Here is a 9954-nt window from a genome sequence, read left to right as displayed (position 1 = left end):
AAGGCTGAGTGCACACATAACATAACATTAAAAGGCTGCTTTTTATGTCAAGTTTTTTGTGTGTTTTTACTGCGGTTTTGGTGCATTTGCGGTTTTTATCGCAGATGCGTTTGTGGTTAGCATATACAAAACACATGCGTTTTGTATGAGTTTTTCATGCTTTTTTATATTTCCATTTATGCAAATCACTAGGAAGACAACAGGAAGCGGGGAAAAAAACGCATATAAAAATGCATGAAAAACGCATACCATTGTGTTCCCACTAAGTTTCATTACGTGCGTTTTTGCACATTATGCAACAAAACCAGTGTTTTTGACAACGCACGCATATAAAACGCATACGCGTTTTTATATGCGTTTTGTCCTGCTGCCCATAGACTTCCATTAGCGGCAAAAACGCAGTGTTTCTGCTATGTGTGCACCTAGCCTCAAGGTGCCCATATCCCAAATAATCAACCGATATTTACAATCGGTCAGGATCGATCGTTTGGGCACTCAAATTGGAAGGAAAAGGCAACTAATCTGATACTGATCAAAAATGGATGGACAGCGCCCCTCATCGCTGATCGATCTAAACGTCGATTGTTTGGGAAAATTGTGTTGTTAATGGGTACCTGTAGGCTGGATTCCCAGAGGTCTGTTGCAGAACACACGCGTTATAATGAGTGTGAACTGCAATCCGCTTTAAAGAGGAACTATCAGTAGCTGATACCGCCTTTCTCTCGAGAAATCATTTTTCTTTTCTCCTATAGATCATCAGGGGGGTCTGTGCGGCTGATATTGTGGTAAAACCACTCCCACAGTGTGATGTCATGCCCTTGGTCCTGACAGTTTGTTGTTTATGAACCTCGTTGCTTTGTGGGAAATAACAGCTTTTTCCAACAGCCAAGCAAGCAGCATCTCCCTCTGCATAGAACTCTGAGTAGCGAACATTCTGTACAGATCACCTGGCAGGACTAAAGATGTCACCACCAGTGATACATTTCAGAATGGAAATCGGGGAGAGGAAAATTTTTTACAATGGCCAATCACTGACTAAATAATTTATAAGAAAATATTGTAAAAAAAAATAATACTTTTTTTTATTTTCACTATAGTTCCTTTTTAGGTGCCCTCTGGCTGCCCACCCGGACAGTGGGGTCCTGTAATCTTGAAGGTGAGGACTCCTGCAAGTGAGTATGGGGGATGGGTATGTTCAATTTGTTGTTTTTCTTTGGGGGTGGGGAGTGAGTAGTGAGATAGGTGTTCAAGTCCAAAGAGAAAATATAAAGACTGCCATCTTTATTCATTTTCAAAAAAATGCCAGTTACCTGGCTGTCATATCATTTCAGCGGTATTCTATTTACACCCTTGGAGCAGGGTCAGGCAGAGGCGAGAGAGGCTCCAGCCTCAGGGCGCAGTGTAGGAGGGGGCGCACAACTCACTCAGCTATCATTCCCCTAGTGTGTTTGATGCAGAGAAAAAAGAAGAGAGGATGCATGGCAGTGACTGCAAGCCAGATAACTAGAGATTAAGGTGCTGGGGGCCCTGGGGCGCATCTTATGCTGGGTACACACGCTACGTTTTTCCGCTCGATTTTCCACCCGATCGTTTTTTCCACTCGATTCTGCACTCAATTCTGCGCTCGATTCTCTTCCGCTCGTTCTTCTTATCTTTTTCCAATCACTTCTATGAGAAATCGAGCGCAGAATCGATCGGAAGGAATATTGAACATGATGGGAATTATCTATCGGATCCATCTATCGAGCGGAAAAACGTATGGTGTGTACCCAGCATTAGTCTATTACAGAGGACCCCAAACTTTTTCGGTCAAGGGCCGGGTCAATATACTTCAGACTGTTGGGGGGCCGGAACATACATAAAATGATGTTGAAAAACATGACATTAAATCTAGGTTTTGCTTCCCCCCCCAATCATGCCCGGAGGAAAACTACCAGCAGCAGCCATTCAGTCATGCGGCACCCGGAGAACGTCTTTGTGCACCAGACAGTGAAGCATACCCAGGTGACAACCTGCCGTCCAGTTGGACAGCAGTACCACCTGATGCAGAATTGGATTGGAAGCCAGCGAGTGACTGCTCACTGGCATCTACAGTATGTGGATGGGTGATGCCAGCACTGCTATTCTATATGCAGTCTGCCGATATTTAAAGGTACAGTGAGCTGCATCTATACGTTATAGATTCTGTGTTTGGGGGGCCAGTGAAAAAGCCTTGACGGGCCGCATTCGGCCCGGGGGCCTTAGTTTGAAGACCACTGGTAAGATGGAGGGGCGCACTTCGGTGTCTCAGCCTTGGGTGCTGGAGGACCTTGTCCCGGCTCTGCCTTGGAGAATGCAGCCAGTGAAGTCACATCTCTGGATCCACATGATATGTGCATGACCAATTGCCGTCCTGCGGACAAACCAACCCCTTAATTTTACTTCCCCCCTTTTCCTTAAATAACATCAAAAACTCTATGTTTAATACAAAACACTCGGACTGCATATTTGACTTTGGAATTTTAAGGCCAATGCAGCCCATTTATTAACCTTAATAACATTTTAATATAAAACGATAACTATTCACTTGCAGGGCAAAGCGTCCAGAGCTACTTCAACAATCGAAATTAAACAACACATTCTCTTTCTGGGCATGCGGCTCAATCCGGCCCCCAGCCGCACCAACAGACTCGGGAACAGCGGCATGCCCCTTATCAACTGTTCTTCTTATCGCTCCATTAGTTTGTTACGTGAGGAAGTCACCTAAGTGAAATCCTCAAAGTCATCCTTCCTTCACCATTCTCCAGACACCTTGCCCCGCCAGCTGCAATGACAAACCACCTACCTATCTACCCTTAACGGGCGGGTGGGCGGGAAACTTTCTCCTGCGTCTCCCTTTGGCTTCTGACTCCTCCCTTCCTTCCAGCTCCTTCTCTCTCTCCCAGCTCTGTCCTGTCACGCCTCCTCCTACCACTTCCTGCCTCTTTCTCCAACACTTAACCCTCACCCTGCCGGACTATGTCCAGCACTATCATGTTGGCCTTCCTTATGCTCCCTCCTGTCACTTATTCCAGGCCTTGCTTGATATGTGCATGACCAATTGCCGTCCTGCGGACAAACCAACCCCTTAATTTTACTTCCCCCCTTTTCCTTAAATAACATCAAAAACTCTATGTTTAATACAAAACACTCGGACTGCATATTTGACTTTGGAATTTTAAGGCCAATGCAGCCCATTTATTAACCTTAATAACATTTTAATATAAAACGATAACTATTCACTTGCAGGGCAAAGCGTCCAGAGCTACTTCAACAATCGAAATTAAACAACACATTCTCTTTCTGGGCATGCGGCTCAATCCGGCCCCCAGCCGCACCAACAGACTCGGGAACAGCGGCATGCCCCTTATCAACTGTTCTTCTTATCGCTCCATTAGTTTGTTACGTGAGGAAGTCACCTAAGTGAAATCCTCAAAGTCATCCTTCCTTCACCATTCTCCAGACACCTTGCCCCGCCACAGCAAACAAGGGGGAAACCTCACCCTTGCGCCGCCCGCACCGCTAAGGCTTTTTGAATTCCCTCTTCTAAAGCTAACGACCACAAGTCTATCCCGATGGGGTTCAGATGAACCCCATCAACCTCCAAAAATAGCACCGTATCCACTTCTAGCTCTAAATGCCTAACCGCCACACCCCCGTGTTGTACTATGAAACGAGACACCTCTCTGTTGAGCTTCTTTCGTGCTCGATTAACCCTCTCGACTGATCGTGCCAGTCTCCACTTGCTCCTACTCACCATCTCCGACCACACGATCACAGTGTCGGGTAAAGTAGAGCGCAGTTCCAAAAGATCACCTTTTATCTCCTTGGTTATTGCTCTCGTGGTCCTTGTGGCCAAATCATTGCCTCCAGCGTGTATAACTAGGACATCTGGTGCTCTGTCCTGCGTCACCAGACTCCGTATTTTTGGCAGCACCTTGTCCCACATCAAACCTGGGAAACCAATCCATCTCAGCCTCGCCGTTGCTCTTGGAATACCTAGCTGCCGACCGTCCGGTCTTACAGCAGCTCGCTGGGCACCCCTTGACACATAGGAGTGCCCCATAATCCATACCAGCCGAGGGGAGATGCCAATCACTGAAAGAAAAAGAAAAGGAAAAGAGGGAAAACCAACCACCAACTAACTACACAAACTAAAACGTGTTATAATACTTAAATCAAATGCGGCCTAACATACAGCAGAAACCGGGATGACTCCCACCTTCCTATTCGCTTTATATGCTCGTCCGCGAGCCCCCACCTGGCCGCTTCCGTTGCTGCCCCTATCCTGAACGAGTGAGACGCAAATTCCCTTTCGGCTAACCCCAAACTGGCTAAAGCTTTCCTAAAGACTGCCGTAAACTGGTACTTAGATAAAGAAGATCCATCCTCGTGACACAGAAAGGAAAGACCGTTTCTGCTCCGTACCCTTAAAAACTCTGCGACCCTGAAAACTGGGCATGCTGCAGACCCACTAATCTGGAATAAATAAATTGTCCTACCTACACCAGCACGATCCGTCTTTGATCTACGGAGAAAAATTTCCACAGATTCTGAAAGAAGCTTAACCTCCTCCCGCAGTATACCTCCAGAGAAATGCTTCCCTTTACTAACCAGTTCACTGATCCTAAATGCCCCGAAAAACGCGAGCGAGAAAGCCGCCCCGAACAGCAATTCCTCATACCCTGACTTGCACAGTGATCCCAGTCTGTTCACCAGCGACTCAAGCAGCTGGAACGTGACTGGACGCCTGGAGTTCTCTGGTATCCGTTGCTGCGCCCTGAAACCCCTTAGTGCCATACGCACCCTAAAATCCTTTGTCACGTCCGGCAATCCCTGTAATTTAAATGCAAAAGAAAGTGCTGACAAGTTTTTTGATAACGCCGATGCAGATACTCCCTCCGCTCCTTTCATAGCCATGAACTGTAACAGCAGATACACTTGATCCTGTTCCGTCTCGCCCCTTCCGAACTGGTGCTGTAATTCACTCCATTGTCTCCACACTGTCGTGTATGCCGACCAGGTGGCCTCTGACAATGAGTTCGATATCCACTCTCCTATGGGCCCAGGGGTATCTCCCACAAATCCAAGGGACAAGACTCCCCTTGCCGATCTGCTCCCGGCGCGACGTCCCGTAATCTCTGCCATTGAAACCGAGAAAGAGCGTCAGCCACATCATTCTCCACCCCCGGCAAGTGAACGGCAAAAATGAACAGGTTATATCTCAAACAACTGAGAACCAACTGTCTCAAGACCTTCACTACCGGAGGTGAGGATGCTGACAGGCTGTTGACCGCTGTCACCACACCTAGGTTATCGCAGTTAAAGCGAATCCTCTTGTTCCGAAGCAACGTACCCCACAATTCTACCGCTACCAGAATAGGAAACAATTCAAGTAGCAGTAGGTTTTTTGTAAAACCTAACTGCACCCAGCGCCCTGGCCATGCTTCCGCGCACCACTTACCTGCGAAGAAGGCCCCGAACCCACACGATCCTGCAGCATCCGTGAACAACTCCAAATCATGATTGCCCGTACTCTCGTCCATCCAAAGGGACCGCCCATTGAATTCCTCCAGAAAGGACAGCCACATGCGCAGATCTTGCTTATGTGCCGTTACCAGACGAACCCTGTGATGAGGCAGCTGAACGCCTGCAGTAGCCCTTGCCAATCGCCTGCAGAAAATCCGGCCCATGGGCATGATCCTGCAGGCGAAATTTAACTTCCCTAAAAGAGACTGCAGCTCTTGTAGGGTAACCTTCTTACAGCCAAGGACTCTTTTTATAGTACCCTGCAAATCGGTCACTTTGTCCTCGGGTAACCTGCATTCCATCTCAATGGAGTCTATCGTGATCCCGAGAAATTTTATGATTGTCTGGGGGCCCTCCGTCTTTTCTTCTGCTAATGGAATGCCCAATCTGTCACATACCCACCTCATTGTATTCAGTAAATGTGCGCAATCACGTGACGCAGCCGGGCCTACGAATAGAAAATCATCCAGGTAGTGAATGGCCGTCCGGAGCCCCGACTCGTCCTTCACCACCCATTCCACAAAAGAGCTAAACCGCTCAAAATAAGAACATGAAATCGAACAACCCATTGGTAAACAACGATCGATATAATAACCCCCCTCCCAGAAACAACCAAGCAACCTGCAACTTGCGGGGTGGACCGGTAATAATCGAAAGGCCGCTTCCACATCCGTTTTGGCCAACAAGGCGCCCTGCCCTGCACGTTTCACCAATCGAACCGCCGCATCGAACGACGTGTAAACTACTGAGGAGGATTCCGGGTCAATCCCATCATTTACTGACGCGCCTTTTGGATATGACAGATGGTGTATTAACCTAAATGAATTCGGCTCCTTCTTAGGAACCAAACCTAAAGGCGACACTACCAAATCTTCCACAGGGGGTTGCTGAAAGGGGCCGGACATTCTACCTAAACTCACCTCCTTCTCCAACTTCAGCGATACCACTTCCGGATGGGCCGTAACTGATTTTAAGTTGCGAAATGGGGGTTGCGAACTCAGGACCCCAAAGCTAGGGATTCTGAAACCCTCCGTAAACCCCTTTCGCAAAAACTCAGCTACCTCCGTATCAGGGAATCTATTTAGGTACTGTTCCATCCTTGCTACCTTCACCGGACTCCTCCCTTTTTCCAGAGGAGTCTGCGTACTGGCCCTTTCCCTTTCTGTGGCATTTTGTGACCGTATGACTTCCACCGCAGGCTGAGCATTCGTGCTTAAAGCGACATGTGCTCCCAAATTTGCATGCCCCTTCATTGAACTTCCAGCAGACCCCAGGCTTTCTATTGGCCAGCTGACCCGCTGATCCAGGGCTGCTGGCCGTCCCCTGAAAGGGCTGATTTGCTCTCGTGCCTGGAATCATCAGGCTCATCCACAAATCGATGTTCTTATGATTCCACCTAATACCTGGGTGAAAAGCCTTTTCTTGCCTGAATTGTTCATCATACCTCAACCAGGCGTTTCCACCATACATCCTATGTGCCTCCCCGATCATATCAAAATAGCAAAAAAGTGCTGAACAGCACTCCGGTTGCTTCTCCCCTAGCACGCTCGCATATATCGCAAAGGCTTGGTACCAGTTTTGGAACGTCCTCGGTATCAAGCGATACCTCCTACGCTCTTCGTCCTCTTTTTTGGTCTCATCAATTCTACCCCTATCTAAATTGAACTTACCCAAAGGGAGCAATGAGAAAATCTCAATGTACTCCCCTTTCCAAATTTTTTCACGCACTTCTGGTTTCAAATGCTTACCCATAGGCCCCCTCATACATAAGTAAACATCACCTTGCGCCTTATCTGATAGGCGAATCATTTCTGTATCTTTTTCCCCCGTCGTCTCAAGTGTCTGAGTCGACCCCGTAGTTGTCTGTACACTAGTCTGCCTAACCTGCGTCACTTCAGGTGGCGTTGCAACTATCGCCCTTTGCGCAGGTCCTGACCACGCTGCTACAGGAGTGGACCTCGTAGCCGTCTGACCTTGCAGGGTATCTCGAATACTCAACAATAACGACGTCATCATTGACAACGCCGCACCTGAACCTTCTCCTAAATTCGACAAATTGCTCCCTATTGCCTGGTTAGACCCCTCGCTTTCGCCTCCCACCCCTCTACTCACACCAGCATTTAAGGAATTGGTAGCTCTGTACATTGGCTCACCTCGCTGTACCGGATGGTCCCCACGATCCTCCGGGACCCTTGGACTCTCCCTCCTCGGTTCCTCGTCCTCCCCGGACCCCTCGGATGCGGTATCGCCCGTGCGGGCCGATCCGCTGACATTCCTGTGCCGGTTGGCCTCTCTCCCTCGACCCCTTTCCGTGCCGCCGTTGTCCCTCCTCTGCTGTACCTCCGACTCGTGGCCCCTGGAGGACTCGCCTCTTCCTGCTCTGCGGGGTGGGGATGGCGAACAGGGCCTGTTTCGGGTGGCTACCCTGCCCCCTTGGTCACTTGGCTGGCCGCTAGACCCCTTCCTCTGTGACCGCAGGGCTGTCTCCGGCGTGGTGGTCTTCACCGCCTGCTTCCCCTTGCCAGTACCTCTGCTCCCCGCTTGCTGGGCCTTCTTCTGGCTTGAGGCTGGTTGCGCTGCGGCCTTCTGTGCCCTGGTGCTGCTGCCTCCCTTCTTCCGTGTGTCGCCTTTTTGCGGACGCCCAGCCGGGGTTGCTGGCGTGTGCTGTGCCCCTTGCGTTCCGTGTGGCTGTTCCTCGTTGGGCCCAGCATCTCCCTGGCCCGTCATCCCGTCACTGCTAGCGCTGGTGCCCGGTCGTTCCTCCTCCCTATGCGACTCCGGCTGCTCCGCCGCTCTTCCGCCTGCTGCTTTTCCTTTTTTCTTGGGGGGAGCCGGCGGACCCTGAGACGGACTTCCGCTCCGCCTAGTCCCTCTGGGCGATGGGCTGGGGCTCAGCCGCTCCGGCGGTCGCGATATCCGCGCACTGCTGCGCCCTCCAGGCTCTCCATCCGCCCCACCCGCCATCCTGGTCATCTGCTCTGCGACCCATGAGGGGCCGCGGGCTGCAGCCTCCGTCCGGACCATCTGCAGCAAACTCTCCACGTCCTCCATCATGGATAAACAGGAGCAGCCAAGTTCAAACTTTCTCCTGCGTCTCCCTTTGGCTTCTGACTCCTCCCTTCCTTCCAGCTCCTTCTCTCTCTCCCAGCTCTGTCCTGTCACGCCTCCTCCTACCACTTCCTGCCTCTTTCTCCAACACTTAACCCTCACCCTGCCGGACTATGTCCAGCACTATCATGTTGGCCTTCCTTATGCTCCCTCCTGTCACTTATTCCAGGCCTTGCTTTCCTGCTGGGTCAATGGTCCAGAATATAACACTCGGCTACACATGTAGCAAGCATTTTTTAAATTCCCTTTAGGTTTCTGCTGAAAAACAGTAGTTTCTTTTACTGTAACAGGAAGGGGGTGGGGTTATGTTGGTATCCTTACGCTGATACTTAGAATTCCACTAAATGCACCTTGCATGCTGCATATTGCCAGAGGGCACATTTTACAAAGTTACCTTGTAGTGACCATGAGAACAACACAGAGGGTGTCATCTATGGCCCCATTCCCACTACACAACACACAGCACTCAGGAAAATGAAGCTGTAACGCAATCATTTCCTATGTGCGCTTGCTATGCAGAATTTGCACAACATGCACTGCATGCATCACAAAGGGTCCTTTCACACTGCATATGTTTAGATCCATTTTCAATGCTAATCCAGTTTGCACACCACTCCAGCATCGCTTTCTATAGTGTTTTATGCCGTTTCCAACAGTGCTATAAGCATTTTATTGGTGGTTTGGCAAGTCTTATGGCTGGTGGAAACGGCATAAAAAACACTGCAAACTGGATAGGCTCTGAAAATTGATTTAAACACCTGCAGTGTGACAGGGCCCTAAGGCCCCATTCACACTTAAAAGCGCAAAACGCCGGCGATTACAGCCGGCGTTTTGCGGGAGTGATTTTTCCGCGATTTAATGCAGAAAAATCACTGGACACTGCATTTTTCCGCAATCGCGTTTAGCGCTTCTATAGCACTGAAACGCGATGGCCGGGAAATCGCCTGAAAATGGTGCAGGCTACACGTTTGCGTTTGGCGATTTGTGTTAATCGCCGGCTATTAACGCAAATCGCCTAAGTTTGATTAACACAAATCGCCTAAGTAAGAACGGGCCCATAGGGTATTATAGCACTAGCGCTTGAGCGTTTTGCCGAAATCGCCAGCAAAACGCTCTAGTGTGAATGGGGCCTAATACTTTGCAATGCAGTGCATGTTGTGCAAACTGCTGCAGCAATTTCTGTTTGATAATGGATGGTATATTTTTTATTTTCAGTTATATGGTGTTTTTTATAACATTGCATCATTCTCTAATATTTGCAGTTACACACAGTTTACACACTACTCAGCATTTTAAATG

The 9954-nt window shown here is 49.2% G+C and overlaps 1 protein-coding gene across 1 annotated transcript; it reads right to left on the bottom strand.

Moving 5' to 3' along the window:
• Window positions 1-2415: 2415 nt before the first annotated feature.
• Window positions 2416-8819, bottom strand: LOC137520833 (myristoylated alanine-rich C-kinase substrate-like). The gene is made up of 2 exons (XM_068239263.1): window positions 7701-8819; window positions 2416-4116 (listed from the first exon to the last, which is right to left on the bottom strand). Exons 1-2 carry the CDS (start codon window positions 8599-8601, stop codon window positions 3518-3520), a joined length of 1500 nt encoding a protein of 499 aa, XP_068095364.1. The 5' UTR covers window positions 8602-8819; the 3' UTR covers window positions 2416-3517.
• Between the last annotated feature and the right edge of the window lie 1135 nt (window positions 8820-9954).

Source organism: Hyperolius riggenbachi, chromosome 6 (assembly GCF_040937935.1).
Source record: "Hyperolius riggenbachi isolate aHypRig1 chromosome 6, aHypRig1.pri, whole genome shotgun sequence".
In the NCBI taxonomy this organism is placed as follows: Eukaryota; Metazoa; Chordata; class Amphibia; order Anura; family Hyperoliidae; genus Hyperolius; species Hyperolius riggenbachi.
The sequence above is the reverse complement of the archived record's forward strand: the minus strand, read 5'-3'. Positions and strand labels throughout refer to the sequence as shown.

Bases quoted from the DNA above. Each gene is read 5' to 3' on its own strand.
- LOC137520833 (XM_068239263.1), bottom strand. From the start codon at position 8,601: ATGATGGAGGACGTGGAGAGTTTGCTGCAGATGGTCCGGACGGAGGCT. The intron at 4,117-7,700 runs GTGAGCCAATGT...TTTTTCTTTCAG, and splicing joins GGACCATCCGGTACAGCGAG to TGATTGGCATCTCCCCTCGG.